At 45.9% G+C, this 17,471-nt stretch overlaps 1 protein-coding gene across 3 annotated transcripts in view; it reads left to right on the top strand.

Annotated features, from left to right (window-relative positions):
- The first annotated feature begins 423 nt into the window (after positions 1–423).
- Positions 424–17,471, top strand: part of AMBRA1 (autophagy and beclin 1 regulator 1) — a 33,887-nt gene continuing 16,839 nt past the window's right edge. For all 3 annotated transcript variants that reach the window (XM_053449197.1, XM_053449196.1, XM_053449195.1), the window contains exons 1-10: positions 424–718; positions 3,007–3,262; positions 3,646–3,704; positions 4,920–5,103; positions 5,210–5,382; positions 6,059–6,125; positions 6,410–7,899; positions 13,243–13,329; positions 13,856–14,035; positions 17,257–17,337. In XM_053449197.1, the coding sequence (XP_053305172.1) occupies positions 3,128–3,262; positions 3,646–3,704; positions 4,920–5,103; positions 5,210–5,382; positions 6,059–6,125; positions 6,410–7,899; positions 13,243–13,329; positions 13,856–14,035; positions 17,257–17,337 (2,456 nt within the window). In that variant the 5' untranslated portion in view covers positions 424–718; positions 3,007–3,127. The remainder of the gene's footprint in view (positions 719–3,006; positions 3,263–3,645; positions 3,705–4,919; positions 5,104–5,209; positions 5,383–6,058; positions 6,126–6,409; positions 7,900–13,242; positions 13,330–13,855; positions 14,036–17,256; positions 17,338–17,471) is intronic.

The following is a 17,471-nucleotide window of genomic DNA, read 5'->3' as shown; positions in this document are numbered from 1 at the left end:
ATATAAACGTATGGCAATTCTGATAACTGACACCCATATAATGTTTTATTATAGCATTAATTATTATTATAGCATAATCTGTCCAGTATCATTGTAGAAATCAGTTGATAATGGCCCAACAGGGTCATCTGTTTGTAGGACATTTATTATAAAATGGTAACATACATGCAAATTAAAGAATAAATACATTAGATGCCATGTATATCGTTAAGTGCTCTACTTATAGTTACAGCCAGAAGAATTCCGCCTGTTCCATACAGAACGTAATTACAAATTCAAACCATTCTACTCCTGATGACAGCTCACTCGGCGCTCGGTTACTTTGGTCTGGCAAGACACCGCCCTCTGATTGGCTCAGGCTGATCTTAGTTGGCTACCTAATCGATGTGTTCGGGTATCCGGTGGTTTTCTGTTATCCGCTGCTTTGGTCTGGCGGCCGCCATTCTCCCGGTTAGTTGCTGCTTTGGATGTCCAGCCTCCACCATTCCGCTTCTGGCTCCTTTGCCGTTTAGTCGCTCACAATCTGGGTTTATACGCCTCCCACGCTCTGGGTACAGAGAACGTCAGGCCCAGGCCTCGTCAGTATACTCGACCGAACGCGAGGCCTCCACCGTCCGATCGCTGATTACCGGTGGTATCCAGAGCTTCCTGCACTTAACGTAACCCCTTAAACTGGTGAAAATCTGAAATCGAAGGGTTTGGATATTACTGGACCGTGGTACGTGCGCAGATACGCGTCTGTAACGAAAAGACATATAATTACCTCAGTTTTCTCTACAACCCGACTATGTGCGGGTAATAACGCCCGCTGTTGCTTATGCACCGATCACATGTGTATCTGCGTCTAATACTTACACCAGAACCCATGTTATGATGTGTATGGAGCCATAACCCAGTGCTGCCAGCACTGAACATGTGTGTCATGTATGTTGGATGCGTGAGTCTATGATACCCGTGCCATTGTATGTTATTTCTATGTGCCGGGGTGCTCTGCCTCACCTATAGCGCGTTTATGGGGGCAGCCTCCTCGGATCTCGGCCAAAGGCATTGTTGTTGGAGATTTTGTCACGTTAATGCTAAATTGCTTTTGATGTGAGGGCCGAGCCGTGACTTACGCCGAGGTTTGTATCCGGGGCAACGCTCGCTTTACAGGAACGTGTGTGTTTACATGTGTGTGTGTGTATATATATATATATATATATAATGTAATGTTTTGTGCCAGTGGTCCATGGCGTTTAGTATCGATAGCAATTATGGTACAAGTTTATGACAAGTGTTCTTATCGTCATAGCAACCAGTAAAGTGGTCCTTTTGATGGACCATTCCCTTCTCAAACACTCCGTTTGTATTCTTGTGCCCCAGTGTCTCGGTGGCAGGTTTATGCTATAGGTTTCTCTTAGGTTCATATAACGCAGCGCGCATGGTCGCTATACAAACGATTTGTCGCTTTAGTGGGTTACTCGGGATAAAATGAACTGTATATCTATACATTTTAATAAACGCTATTTCTCTACGAGATAAAGAATTACGATTCTTTAAAATTTTGGCCTAGTTATTTTATATATATATATTTTTCAGAGACTTTTGTCTCGTTATTTGGTACGTAGGACGCTGCTTACCTTTTGACTCTTTTCCCGTTTCCTGTTTAGTAAATTGTGCTAAAAATAAGACATTTATTCCATGTAATTATCTGTCTGGATATTTCTTTTTGTTCTCCTACGTGAAGTTTCTAAGGATCTCGTTCCGCCGTCCTGACGCACGCCAATAATTTTTCTCCGGAACGACGGGGTTTTGAGCCGTTTCCGCTATTCTTCGGTTGTTGGCTGCGTCGCGTGTTATCCGTGTAAGCGGAACGGCCGGGTTTCCTCCGGTATTTACGTTGGAAGTGGAAGCTCTGTTGGTTGGCGAGTTAATCGCCTTCTCCCGACTACGACGCTTTTCTCAGCTCATCGGATTCATTCGTGTTTCTGTCTTTCAGGGTTAAGAGAATCGTTACCGTATTTCCCCCCATTATAGACGCGTTATTGGCCGAGCCATTTATTTTTGGATTCCTTTACGAAGAAAAACGTTATTTATAATGTTTTGGAACTTTGTGGTTACATTGTTTGTTTGTTGTCGATACGTCTGCAAACAAACTGTTTTTTTTTTCTAGCTGTTTTAGGCAAAAAAGGCTTCGCTTGGCATCTCGCATGTTGTGTGTTTACTGTGATGAGCTCGTATTGAAGCTGAAAACCCCATTTGTATCGATTTTAGTGTTGTGAAAATATAATCTTGTTAAACACACATCCATGCTTATTTTTTTTCAGTTGCCACGAGACTTTCTGAGATTGAAAGACTTTCCGAGCTTTTTCTCAGTTGATCGACAAATGCGTCCACTCAAAGAAAATGTAAATTTTTATTTTTTAAAATTTCATGTACCCGCGAGATCGCCCCCATCAAGGCTCACCCAGTATAAAGCCCACCTTACTTCCTAGTTCTGATAGGAAGTTGAGTTTGGACCTGTATTTATTTTACATTTAAAATAATATATATTGTAACCGAATCATGTGCTAAGTTGCGCATGGGTTCTCCTGTTGCCACTATTCCTACGGAGTTTTTTTTGTTTTTTAAATTAAAATCGGTTGGTCGTCTTGGAGTGAATTTCCGGATCATGTTTGTAAATGCAAAGCACGTCCGTTATCTCGATGATTAAAAAGCGCGTTTTATTAGTGGAACTATAGCATAACTCCCATGGTGCTCAGGCAGATGATGGAAAGCTTGTTTGGTTGCCGCGGCATCAGCAGATTTGGCATTGGGCATGAACCGGATGGCCGTGGGATGTATGGTTTGGTTCAGGGTGACTATAGGCCTGACTGTATATATTCTTTGCAGTAATGGCGTTTCCTCCAGGTTGTCAGCCGTTAAGCAGATAAACACCATTTCTGCTTCGGAAAGTGTCAATCACCATGTTTTTTCTTTTCTGGTAATGTTATTTTGTCTCTTTTTGTGTTTTGTTTTTTTTTGCAGCCCACCGCGTTCGCTGCTTTGTTTCAGAAGTAAAGGCTTCCATGAAGTCTGCCTTTCTGCACCTTGATGTCAGCTGCTGCGTCTCGTTGTAAGAATCTGCTGTGACGGCGCCGGCGGTGCCATGAGGGTAGTGCCCGAGAAGAATGCAGTCCGAATCCTTTCCGGCCGGGAGCGGGGAGCGCAGACGGTGGGCGCGCAGCGGCTCTTACAATGTCTGGTAGAGGACAAAACCTGCTTCATGAAATGGGAAGGAAAGGTGAGGAATTCAAATTCAATTAAATGCCATTTCCTGCGATCTGACCCGGTTTTGTTTCTAATCCCGGACCACATCGTCTGGGGAATTTATCTGTGATGTAAACAGACAGTAATAGGTTATGAAACCTGTGTGTTTTTGTTCAGCATAGAAGTGACGTCGCTAGTGATTTTTTACATTTTTTATTTATTGTTTTTGAGTAATTTGCCAGGAATGGGGAAATAGGACTGTCAGAAATCCTTAGCATTGAAACGGACACGGTATAGTTAAAGGGATCTGGCCGGCCATCCTTGTTCGGTAGTTTTCAGTCCGTTGGTTTGCCTGTTGTGCGTCTTACAGACCTGTTCCGATCCTCGTGACCGTCTTGTCTCATGTTTGCCTTGCAGAAGGTGGAGCTTCCCGACAGTCCGCGTTCTACATTCCTACTGGCGTTCAGCCCAGACAGGTAAACTTCCTCCTCTCGCTCCGTGTCTCTTCCTGGCAGGCGCTCCTGGATGCAGCCAACCCTCCTGCCGGGACGGCATCCAGAAACAGCCGCCTCAATCTGTCCGCCCTGCCAAGAAAATGCAGAATGTGAGCTAAGCATAACGACGCTGGTAACAGGAGCCGCGTTCACGTGGCATCTGCTTAAGGGTTTGAGTCGGCCACTGGGAAAACGCAGCACAAGCCCAAATTTTTTTTGTGTGCGTACATCTATAAGGAAAGAACTTCTGCATTTGTCGGTCATACAGCGGCTGTAAAATCTCTATTGTTTTTGGCAATTGGTACGAAATGAAATATGACCTTTTTTTTTATATGCGTCGGAATATAAATATTTACTGCTGTTTAAAAGTTTGGGGTCACTTAGACATTTCCCTGTTTTTTGAAAGAAAAGTACATTTTGTCCATTAAAATAAGATGAAATGGATCAGAAATCCAGCACAGACGGGGTTAATGCTGTAAATGGCTACTGTAGCTGCAAACGGCTGATTTTTAATGGAATCTCTGCATAGGCGTACAGAGGCCCTTTATCACTCCCATCACTCCTGTGTTCCAATGGCCCTTTATCACTCCCATCACTCCTGTGTCCCAATGGCCCTTTATCACTCCCATCACTCCTGTGTTCCAATGGACCTTTATCACTCCCATCACTCCTGGGTTCCAATGGCCCTTTATCACTCCCATCACTCCTGTGTTCCAGTGGCCCTTTATCACTCCCATCACTCCTGTGTCCCAATGGCCCGTTGTGTTCGCTGATCCAAGTTTAAGTTTAAAAGGCTAATTGATCGTTAGAAACCCTTTTTGCAATTATGTTACAGCCAGAAATGCTGTAATCGGCCACTTCATAGTAAAAATAAAATTTCTAATAAAATTAATACTAAGTAGGTCGACAATCTATTTTCTGTAAAAGGAGTAACTGTATGTGATTTGGGGTGGTGTGTAAACCAAATGTAAGCGCATCAAATTTTTAAAACTAAAGATATCCGAAATAACGACACATGTACTGTTGTACGTGGGAAAGCTCATACGATTAAATACCTGCTCATGATACGATGGGTCAGTTTTATAAAACCCGGCAATTGCCTGGAGATTCCCTTTCCTTCCATTGTCCTCTATGCCTTCTTCCAGAGCTATATTTCAGCAACAGTACAACCCAGATCTTTTTCTTTGTGTACCCCAGGACTTTGCTGGCTTCCACCCATGTCAATCACAACATTTACATCACGGAGGTGAAGACGGGGCGCTGCATTCATTCTCTGATGGGACATCGCCGCACTCCGTGGTGTGTAACCTTCCATCCAACCATCCCGGGTCTTATTGCGTCAGGTTGCCTTGACGGGGAGGTTCGAATTTGGGATTTACATGTAAGTATCCAGCTCATTTTTTCCTCTCGGGTTAGTGATGAGGTGGACAGGATCGTAACCCATATGGTATCATACAGCCTCCTCGCTCTTGTCTTTCTTTAATCAGGGTGGCAGTGAAAGCTGGTTCACGGACAGTAACAATGCCATCGCGTCCCTGGCCTTCCACCCCACGGTTCAGCTGCTTCTCATCGCCACCGCCAACGAAATCCACTTCTGGGACTGGAGCCGGCGAGAGCCGTTTGCCGTGGTGAAGACGGCTAGCGAGATGGAGCGTGTGCGGTGAGTTACCGGAGCCGAAGCATTTTGCTTGGGAGAATTACGTGTGTCTGACGTGAAGGTTCAGTGCTGGAAGGTGAATCACCGCTCTTTACAGTTTGTATGAGCTGCCGCTGTCATTCCTAGTACTGCTGGATGCAACTCAGTCTCTTAAATAATTCTTTAGTCGTGTATCATTTTTACATTTCTCTGGTTTGCTGTTTTTACTTTAACCCCTTAAGGACAATGGGTTGTCCTTAATCCCATTAAAAACAATGCCTTGTGAGCCCAGTCTGTGCCCAGCTGTTCTGACCTTCAGATCATTCTATAGCAGGCGGTTGTTCTGTGATGAAACTCACCTTCCTGGACATTTACTACGGGACTTTTCTACAGAAGCCAAAATGGTCAAATTAAGATGCTACGGTTATCTATGCAGTTATTCGTTAACATTAACTGTAGCCCCCAGGACCGGTATAATTTAACACAGGTGGTTCCTGCAGAATCTCCATCAACCCCCGGCTGCTGAGTTCATTAAGTTGTAGAGAGTTGGTGGGGAATAAATTCTGTCCTGTTCAAGGCCAGCGTTTCACAGGAGTTGACGGGTGTTTGTGACTCGATTGCCAGCTTTACTAGTCATTGAAACTTGTCTGTTTTCGTGTGACCCCAGATATGGATATTAAGTGTTACCTGTCTTCCGCAGATTGGTACGATTCGACCCCCTTGGGCATTTTCTTCTCACTGCTATCGTGAACCCCTCTAACCAGCAGGTAAGCAACTCCAAACATTCTGGAAGGTGTATCGGGTCTAAGGCTTGCCTGCTAAGAGGTGGGAAGAATATAATCCTGCCATTTATCCTCTTTGCACGCAAAGAGGGGCATAAAACGGGCACAAACTTTATTAAGGTGCAAGAAAGCTAATTTTTATGATTTTTGCTAGCAAAGGTGAATCTCTCAAAATGACAAAGACCTTGATTATTTGTCGGGTAGGAGATGGTTTACGTGTAATAAAACTTAGTTTAATGCTTGTCGCTGACCACAATGTCTTCTTGCAGAGTGATGAAGAGTCTGAGATTCCTCTGGACAGTGCAGAGATTCCTATATACCGGCAGCGCTCGCTGCTGCAGACCCAGCCGGTACGCAGGACTCCTCTACTCCACAACTTTTTGCACATGCTCTCCTCGCGCTCCTCTGGCACTCAGGCTGGTGACCAGCCGCCGGTGCAGGACTCTGCCACCCCATCACCACCACCACCCCCTCCTCCTCCTCTCCCCCCTCCACCAACAACGGAGAGCAATCCAAGGCACATTTATACCCGTGTCCGAGAGAGGGCTTCGGGTGCAAATACTCCCTGCTGCCAAGACCCCAGTATGCTGTGCCTCTGCATCCGATGCTCTAGCGCACGGCTCTCTTCTCCTCTCTTTCCGCACCCTGAGACACCTGGTGCTCCCTCTACATCATCGGGGGCTACCTCCACTTCCTATTCCCCAGTACAGACTGAGCCCCCGCATTCTGTAGACCGACAGCAACACCAGTCTTCTGCTCAGCACGACCATGGGCTCCTAAGCCGCCCTTCTGCCTTCAGCAGCGTACACAGCAGCACCGCTGGCAACACACTGCGCAACCTGAGCCTGGGACCCACGCGCCGCTCGCTTACAGGGCAGCCATCCCGTTACCAGCAGCCTCCCACTGACCTGTCTGGGTCTGATTGGACTCGTACAGTGCTGAGCTTATCTCCGAGGACCGAGATAGAGCCCATGCCCCCTCCCAGAACAAGCGCATCTTCCGTAAGCCTGTTGTCTGTCTTAAGACAGCAGGAAGGAGAGGCTTCATCTTCTGTATATACGTCGGCTACGGAGGGACGTGGGTTCTCCAGACCTGAGCCGGAAAGCTCAGGAACTTCTTCTTCTGTGCACCCAACGGCCACTCGGACAGAGCTCCAGTGCGATCTGAGGCGCTTCTTCCTTGAGTATGATCGGCTACATGAACTGGAACCAGGGGCATCGGGCTCAAGCCAGGGCCAAGCCCATGAGATGCTTAACAATAACCTGGAACCTGAGCAGCCTGGCACCTCTCACCAGCCCAACCAAGCACCCAGCGGCGAAAGCAGCTCCAGCCACCCTAGAGGGCATATGAACCGCTGTCGTGCTTGCCACAACCTGCTGACCTTCAATAATGACACCCTGCGCTGGGAGAGGACCCCACCAGCTTACCCAGAGGCTGCGGGGACATCTTCTTGGCAGCCTCCACCTGTCCCTCCTCCCAGCACCTTTCAGCCGGGTCTTTCTGCCGGCAGCACGGAGCGACCTGGAGCTGCAGGAGCAGAGAGAGCCGAGTTGGGAAACGTGGCGACAAACAGCGGCAGCCTGGAAACTGGGACAGCTCAGGAAGAGAGAACAGTCGGCGTGGTGTATAACCCAGAAACCGGACACTGGGAAAGAGTCTACAGCCAGCCCGCTTCAGTTACTAGAGCTCCGAATGTACCCCAAGAGGCCTTACCGCACGAACTGCCAGAGGAGAGCACGGAAGAGGACTCTCTTAGAAGGTAAGCTGAGAAGCAGATTACTTTTACTTTAAGGTTACTATGCCTTACAGGGTGAGTAATTCACAGATTTTTATCTAGACGATGGCACTTGCACAGCACACTACACAGGCTTACTCAGATATTGAGGGGTATGTAACCTTGTGCGCAGATTTTAATCTCTTTAGTCAGCAGTAAGTAAATATAAAATTTGAAAGAGTAAAATTTAGTTGACCGGTTGAAGATCGCAGTGCCGTCTATTTCCACTAGGTGGCAGAGCAGGGTCATACTTTGGCTGTTGGTTCAAAATCAGCTTTCGGTAATGTAGTCGGAACCAGAAGGCAGGTAGAAAACGCCCCGCGCTGCCGTATGTAACCGGACCCTCAGTATCTCTCATATTACCAGAATACGCTGGATCCGAGCTTTTTCCTATGTCATAAAAATTATACAGGATCCTGTCCAAAATCTCGTGGGTAAATATTGCCACTTGTGATAAAGCTCATTTTCACAAATCTGCCAACTCCTTTTACCCATCAGAGTGAGATCACGGTTAGAAAAAACTGGCATTACTGGTTAGATTGTAATCTGTGCGATGTGTGTAAATCTATACGTTGTGCTAGTGAAATTAGTGACAAACAGGTAAAGATATACGTTTCTTGTCTGAAGGCTGGATGGATTTTGTATTCTGGTCGGCTTATTCACAGTGCAAGCCGTACATCGCATTTTGCATCTTCCCAGGAACATCCAGAAGCCGTAACGTTAGCTTGTAGCTGAAATGATACCCTTGTCTGTACACGGACTTTCTAATCTCGTAGCGCAATGTACCGGTGGAATTTATTGTTATTAAAGGTCATTTACTGGGCTGGTTATATGGCGGTCTTGCAGTTAGATTATTTTCTAAATAAATAATTTAAAAATAAATTAAATAATAAATAAATAAATATATATATATATATATATATATATATATATATATATGTACATATTTATTTTTTTGTAGCTTTCCGATTATAGACCCCCAAAAGGGTTATATTCCGGTCAATTCAGTGTCACGTATTTTGTCTCCGTCTTTGGAAAGTTCTCTGTAAAAAATACAGGTTCTGTTAATACACATAATAGATATGTTGCTTTATTGCAATGACGCCTCATCTGATGTCATCTCTTTTCCGCAGATTCTCTGCAATTAGATGCAGCCTCAAAATTACCCTTAACGCGCTCGTGGAAGTTAAATGCCTCGCTGTGCAGCATCGCTGGGCACGCGGGTCTTGGGACCTGTTTCTACGGAAATAGAAAATGACAGCCTCCGCTTACTAGGCAGATAGAAGGTGCTAGGTTAATTACCTCAATTCCGATTAATGACTTTGTTAACGTGTGCTTAATGAACTTAGGCGGCCTGACTGATGGCTCCTGGGGGTTCTTTGTACTCGATATAACAGACGTAGGAAGGCGACGTGTCTGAGACTAGACTGTCTGCGTGTAGCGAACCAAGATATGGTGTCTTCAGCCTCAGCTTGAGATGAGCCGAGGGGTGACATTGGCCCGGTGACAGGCCCCCGGCTGTACTGTGACACAAGGGGGCAAATAGATGTTACCCCTGCCCGCTAATGTTTTGCGGATCTTGCGTTGATCTTGTGGATACATGTTGTCTTGGCTCTCAAAGGCAAAGCTGCCCTTTAAAAATGTCCGGCTAAAGTTTACATAGATTTTTTTGCAGCCCTGCCAAGGAATAACCACCAACCTTCTCGATATTGATTGTTAGCCTTCGACTTCACGTGTCATGGCCGTTCGGGTTTTATGTTCATAGTATGAGCTCGGAGTGCGGCTGACATTAGGCATCGGGGTCTTACAAGGACCCGTGTCCGTCTCTGGCATTGATAAACCGAAGCTTCGCCAGACCCTTTGCGGAACATGTCCTCCCAAGTCCTGTAGATTGTAAGCTTTTTGGCACAAAGGCTAAAACAGCTGTGGTTTCCCAGATCAAGCTGTATATACAAGCATCCGCTGAACAGGCAGGTGTTGCCCTCATTTTACATCATATGCTCAGTGAAGGGGGAGTCGGTTATTAATAGATTCGGGGGGGGCGTCCCTCTCTCGCCGTGTTCCTGGTAGCGATCCCCCCAGAGAATGGCTGAATTTGGCAGCTGCTGCGGACTTCCAAGGAATTCTTGTTCAATACATAGAAATTTGTCCGCGAGCCACTATGTTTATCAGCCGGCCAGGATCGGCTTCACCAAACCTTTTATTGGTTAACCTGTGAACCAGATCAATGCTGTTTGGCCCAAAAAATAGTGGAAGCATCTTAAATTCTCAGTTTGTCTACCTATTCTCCAGCTATTTAAAGGGACAGTCCCACTAAAGAAAAATGCCTATTTGTGTTCTGTGAGTAACCCTCTGAGTACTTTAATATGCTTAAGTGCATATGAAGGCCGGCGTGCCGTTTAACACAATACACGGTTACCTTAACTCTTTACAGTGTGCTCAAAGATGATACATTATGTTTTTATGGAACAGCCAGGGGAGTGTATAGATCAAGAGAAAAAGCTGTCGCTTCCTACAATCTACACAAGTGACCTGCCATCGAGAATAGATTGCGCGTACCCTTACTTGCTAAGCACGAGCCGTCTTTAGTGCAAGGGGTACACGCCTTCAGGCTTTAAAACTCCCGTTTGATCTATACACTTGCTTTCAGGGCACCAGACACAATATACATATAGGATTGATGTTGAGATGATCTCGCGTAACATTTAGTGACTCCCTGTGTGTTCTGTTTCACAGAGTAGCCCTACTCGTACATAACTGGGTTTGAAGGAACACAGATTTACTTATAACCATCTTGCTTCAGTCTTAAAATCTTTATAATATACCCCAAAACCCCTTCTTTGTCCTTTAGGACCCCTGCGCATGCTCTCTCCCAGTCCTGTGCCATCTATTGAGCGCTGTTGTAGTCTCGATCATGCTCTTTCACTGTCTCTTTCTGTCTCTATTGGGTCCTGTACTCTGTTTCTCGCTTATCGCGCCTTTTCGGCTCTCTTATTATCTGTTTGCTCTAAAAAGGAGCTTAACTCCTCGCAGTTTGAGGCAAGTCGCCTCTTTCCTGCGGAGTTGCTTTTAAAACCTGCTGTCGCAGATAAGTTCGGTGGCGTTAAACACAATTCAGCATCTTTCGCTCCCCTCTTCGAGGATAGCGGGAGCGGCCGTTTGCCCGTCCTTTTGAGAACGCCCCGGCGGGGGTAGTTTCGGCATCGAACGCAGACGCGTCCTGAAAGAGCAGCGCTTTCTCTTTCTTTGTTCGACCTAATAGGATATGTAAATTCCAATCTGGACGAAAATGGAACATTTTTAATGAAACGACAAGTACAAAAGCGACTTAACTCAAAAGGAAAATCCCCGAGCGTCTGAATCAGCGGCTCGAGAGAGAGAAGTGCTTTCAGATCTTGAATGGTCTGCCTCTTGACTTTTCATCAATCTGTCCCCCTCCCCATCAGAATACAGTATATTGTGTCGCTCGGCTCGTTCGGGGTTCTGCACGCTGCGCATGCATTCAGTGCTCCATGCGTGAAGCCGGTATACCCGCTGTGCACACTTGCCGTACATGGCACGCTCTTGCCGGGTACGTACTATTAGCTCCGGTATCTACTACAGAACACTCTTGCCACTTTACAAAATTCAGCCTTTTTTGCGTCGGATTATTTACCGGTCCCGATTCTGCTTAGTCGTTTTTTTAAATATTATTATTATTATTTTCGGTACAATTAGATCTCCTGGTTTTCACGCATCTGTAAATCCTCTGCCTGCAGGACTTAAAGTATCTCGCGTATCGTTTTGCTGCACGTTTTTAAGTATCCGTGTCGAGGATCGGAGTCCTAAACCCCCGGCAGGATTATATCGCTGGAGGATACAGCGCAATACCCTGGAGTTAAACCATCGGCGAGCCAAACCAATATTGGCGTTTTTCGGATAAATTTGACCTATTTTTCCCTACCTAAGTTTCTGTAGTTCTGGAGATCTTGGCTGCTGTAAACTCAGCAACATCTCCGTGTCCCTTTCATTTCTTCTCTATTACCCCCTGTGCTGGTGAGCAGAGCACGTGCCAGCAGCATAATCCCCAGTTCCATCGTCTCAGCTTGGATCTGGGTGCGTAAAGACGCATTGAGAATCATCAGCAGATACCCCTCGGTTCCTACTCCATTTCCCAAAGTGCCGCAGCACAGAACAGTCCAAAAAAACACCTTCTCCTTCACCATGAAACCGATATCTAAGAATACATCCGGTTAGACCTAAAACGCTTTGGCGGTAAAACTGAACTTGGCTTCCCTGGTTTAAATGAGTCCCCAGCACTAAAGAATATGGGTAAGGGACGCCCTCAATGCTTGTTCAGGGGTCTTTAAGTGTTTCTTCCCCTTTGAAATAAGCCCCCTCCTGTACCGTGTCTGTAGTGACAGAGATGGATGTGTTGTGGGTCTGCATCTTGTACCCGGTGCTTGTAATCTCTTAATGATGTCGGATACACAAACCCAACGTCGAATTGCTCTATGAAACTGCATTTAATGACCATCAGAGGTTTCCCCGAACCGAGGGACGCCCCGCCGCATCTGGGCTCTGTTGATAAATCCGGTCCCTTGTGGCATTTAACTGCTGCGCTGCCGGCGCGTTTCGTGCCGCGACATCTAGTTACAGCAAGCAGACGGTGAGATAATTGGCACGCCAGTGGATCCCATTGTAGCCCGTGACAAATGATGCTGGTAAATAGAAAATTCCCGTCTCCCATCCCGCGTGATTATGATTATCTCATATACTTTGTAAATTATACCCCACCTTCCTCCTCCTCCTCCTGTTTCGTAGCCTTCAGGTGGAATGATAAATTTATTAGAGATTTCTGATGACATGCAGACAGCTGTCTGCTTTTATAAACACGTTAATAGAAATACATTGTGTTCCCCGTGATAACGCCATCGCGGTGATAAAGAACATTGAGCTCACTTGATTATATATACCAGCGTTGGCTTATTACATATGCAAGATATGCCGACGTTGTGTCTATGGAAGCCTTCGCCTCCTGTATCACAGTAGATCATAAGAAATGGTCTATGCGGCATTTCCCCCTCCTGTTTGCTTGATGTGCGTGGCTGGGTAAGGATCATGGGAGTTGTAGTGAGCAATCTTAAGGCACTGATTGGAGTTGTGAGTCTGAGGTCACTGGGATATAGAAGTCAAAATGTATACCAGTAAAGCCATTGGTTGTGAGCAGGGACTGGGGCACATCAACCATAACTTCTTTAATGTAAAGGAAATCTCTGTTATTTGATGTGAATGAATCCAAATATTGCTTATCCAAAATATCGCTTAAACGCGTTCTGGCTCTTTCAGGAGGCTTCTCGAGTCATCGCTGATCTCGCTTTCCCGTTACGATGGTTCTGGATCCCGGGAGCATCCAATCTATCCCGACCCAGCCAGGTAAAGTCGTCCTCCCCCAGGATTTTTGGGGTTCGGGTAGAAATTGTTTGATATGGGGGGGGCGGTGTGTGACAGCCAAGGGCTTTGAGCCTACATTTCTTAATTATCTACGGAGGTAAGCGCAAGTGGTTGGTACGTTGATTTGATCTTCATGGAAGATCCGCTCGTGTTCTTTTTGAATTTAAAAGACCGGTGTTGAGAACTTGTTGTGGGTTAATTCTTTCAAAACCAGATTATTGTCCATAGAGAAGCGAAAAATGGCCAACGTTTCTAGCCAGAATATGTCTTCATTACAGGACCGATGAAGACCTGGGTGTTTTTACAGGTTAATCCTCTGTTGCCCGTTATTTCTTTTTCTTTCCTCATTTTCTTGGTGTGTAGGTTATATTTCCTGTTCTTGACCACTCCAGATATAGGACCTCAGTCTCTGGTCGTGATAAGTCAGGCTGGGACCTTTTGGTTTGAAGAGGCCTGATATTTCTGTACTGGTTAGTAGAGTTCCTGGCTAACTTGTTCACTCCTGCAGGTTGTCTCCGGCCGCTTACTACGCACAACGAATGATCCAGTACCTGTCTCGGAGGGACAGCATCCGACAGCGTTCAATGCGTTATCAACAGAACCGTCTGAGGTCTTCGGCGTCTACCCCGTCCTCCAGCGAAGGCCAGGGCTCGGTGGAAACCGGTGACCTGGAGTTTGAGGAGTTCGAGTAAGTGTACTTCCCTTGGGACGCTGATTAAAATTATTATTTTTTATATAATTGACATAGCCCATTGTATTCTCTAACAGCTAATAATGTATGCTTTCTGTGGAATACCCCCCCATATGCATTCCCCCCAGCCCCCTAAATAAAGTGTTCAGCCAAACAATATACACGCACCTCCGGTCAGCTCAAGCGCTCCTGTTGATTTCAATGAGAGCCACTGATTGGCTGCTTCAGTTATCCAATCAGATGATAGTTTGACCATGGAGGACAGCTGCAGCAGCAGAGCTGAACCTCATCTGTCGGGTGCTTTCATTTATTATTGCGTAATTTTGGAAGAATGCATGTTAGGGTTACTCACAGAGAGTTGGGGTTACAGAGTACTTTAATATCCATTTGTCTAAAGTTGGGGGGTCCGGGACATTAAACTGTCCCTTTAATGACATCACGTGCCAAGGTTTTGGCTTTTTTGTTTCTTTCCCTGCTCCGTATGCTTTCCTTCAACAAACATTGAGCGAAGGCATCAATAAATATTGAAAGGAGGGACGTTATTCAGCAATAAGATCTTTCCAGTGTTTAGACAGGTTGCAGAATATTGCCCTAATCGCAGTAAATCGTATTCTGCGGGGCCGCGGAGGCCGCCTCTCGCTGTACCAGATTTTGCTTGCTTCTTTATTTATATATTCAACCCTCGGCGTGCCTCCCCTCCCCGGTAATCTGTATTCCTGATATAATAGGGACAGTTGAAATCATCACAGAGCTTTATCCTCAAGCAATTCTCTGTGAAAACTGTGCCAGTTCTCTGCATTTCTATGAAAAGAAACACTTTTTTCCCCCCCTGCGTGTCATAAAGACAACCAAGATTTATCGCGTTGTCATGTGAGTCCGGCAGCTTATATTCTACCTTCTGATCGGTTCCTTTCTGCAACCGAGATAACGGAAATTTGAGATTTTCTTATATTTCAGTCTTTTGTTCACCATTAATAATATTAAAATCCATATTTATTATTATTATTATCTTTTATTTATATAGCGCCAACAATTTACACAGCGCTTAATACAATACATATATTCAAGGGGTCTGACAAGACGGGAATTGACAAAGACAAAAAGATAACAGATTAGGTGGAGAGAGAGCTCGGCTCGCAGGCTTACAATCTAAACCCTGAGCCACTTTCCTTAAACTCTCAGCCATATATTTGCAGTACAATACATATTGTCTGTGTGTGTAAATAAATTATATATATTGTGTGTGTGTATATAATTATATAATATATATATATACATATTGTGTGTGTGTATATGTATATATCGTGTGTGGAAAATTGCAAAGAGAGGCAAAAAAACTCATCAATCTTTTGCGTTCCAGTATGGGGTCTGAAAGATTTCAGGGTCTCGTTCACATGCGTTTCTATGTTGTTCGGCCATGAAAGGGGCTAAAATGAATCGTGGCTTTGTGATGCTTAACAATGAAGCAGAATTGCTCTAAGTAATTTATTAACGCCCGATCGGGATAGGAGTTATTGGGGTTTTTGGCGGAGATCGATAAATGGGCTTATTCAATAAATCATGTGTTTCACAGCAATCTCATAAAGAGCTCTCTCTGCATTTTAAACGGTTAAAGGTGACCTATTTTCCCCACCAGCGAAGGCTAGCTGTCTCTGAATAAGACCTAGTTAAATCTGTGCTATTAACTATGCATTATCCAGGGCTGACTTGCGCGCTCTCACAAGCTTGCCTTTTATAATGAATAGTCCAGCTCGCGGTTTAATGAATGAATCCCAGCGTCTGCCGTTTACTTGGGCCTTAAGATGCACTCTTAGACGTAGTACCCCCGTGATGAATTCTTCATTATTTTTAGGTGGGATGATAATGGGGGGCCGTCCAGCCACGTCTCAATCCCTGAACGCGCCGCTCCATCTTAAGGTCGCTTTGTTCGGACATTGTGCACCTTGCTGGGGCTATTAAATCTGTTTGTCCTGTTTTGGGGGGGTCGCTCGCTTCAATGCTAACTGCAACAGGAGGCGCGGCCGTCGGCCGTCTGCGAGGTGCGTCGGCAGAGATGAGCTTTGCAGCCGGCAGGGTGCTGACACGATTTGGGAAATGTCCTTTCTCTGTGCTCAGCGGCTTCCGCTTGCCGCCTGCTTTTGACGGAATCTTTATCTCTGTGCACCTGCAGAAGCTTTTGGGGACAAAAATAGCTCTTCTTGGATTTCACTACCTCCTTAACCCCTTAACTGCCTCTTCGACTGAACAATCTCTCGGTTCTTTTTCCGTCGGAGAGAATTGGGGCAAATGCAATGGGGAAACGACGGTGTTCAGCGAATCAGGTCGACTCGATATTCCTGTAGAAAATGGAAGAAAATGAGAGAGGCGGCCAGACTGCAAAACGAGAATTCAGGAGAAAGCTGCAGATTTGGATTGAAATAAGAGAAATAGCATGGAAACCTTCCAACCTGCTTTATTGTTGCATAAAAGTACAATTAAAGGGATAGTTGAGACCTCCATTTACATGTTTGGAAGTGCATGGAGGGTATTCTGCAGGATCCCCCCTATGCATTTGCCCCTTTACCCACCCGAGCTAATTTCTGTGCACAAAATCTGTGTACTCCCATCCAGTCATCTCCAGTGCTGGCTGGGGGCAGGAGTCTGTTGGGACCCCCCGAAGTCAGCTCCAGTGCCTGCTGGCTGGGGGCAGGAGTCTGTTGGGACCCCCCGAAGTCAGCTCCAGTGCCTGCTGGCTGGGGGCAGGAGTCTGTTGGACCCCCGGAGTAATCTCCAGTGCTGGCTGGCAACAGGAGTTTTTTGGGACCCCCACAGTCAGCTCCAGTGCTGGCTGGCTGGGGGCAAGGGTCTGTTGGGATCCCCGCGGTCAGCTCCGGTGCTGGCTGGCTGGGGGCAAGGGTCTGTTGGGACCCCCGGAGTCAGCTCTAGTGCTGGCTGGGGGCAAGGTCTATTGGGGACCCCTTTGTGCATGTCCTGAAAGCACTCCCATTAGCTGGGGCGCTTTCCTGCCACTGATTGGCTGCATCAGGATATATTTTGGCATAAATATATTCACGACAGGTAGAAAAAAAGTAGACTAATTTTGATATCTTATTAAAACCAAAACTACTGTCTTCGTTAATAATGCTGTAGAAGTATTTTTTGCTCAGGCGTTATGGTCTATTTCTCTCAAATTCCCCAAATTCCTGCAAATATCAACTTTTTTTGTTTTCTTAACACAGGGATAACGGTGACCGCTCCCGGCACAGAACTCCCCGAAACGCACGCATGTCCGCGCCGTCGCTGGGCCGCTTCGTCCCCAGGTAAGAGGCAGCGTTCTCCCTTTTAAGCGAATCTGTGACCGTTTGAGGTTTTTTACATACTAATTTTGGGCGTAATAAAGGTTTTTGGGTGCTGTGTGACTTACGCCTTCCTTTGCCTTTTGTTTGCAAATCTT

This window comes from Spea bombifrons, chromosome 10, assembly GCF_027358695.1.
Source record: "Spea bombifrons isolate aSpeBom1 chromosome 10, aSpeBom1.2.pri, whole genome shotgun sequence".
Lineage (NCBI taxonomy): Eukaryota > Metazoa > Chordata > Amphibia > Anura > Pelobatidae > Spea > Spea bombifrons.
The sequence above is the reverse complement of the archived record's forward strand: the minus strand, read 5'-3'. Positions and strand labels throughout refer to the sequence as shown.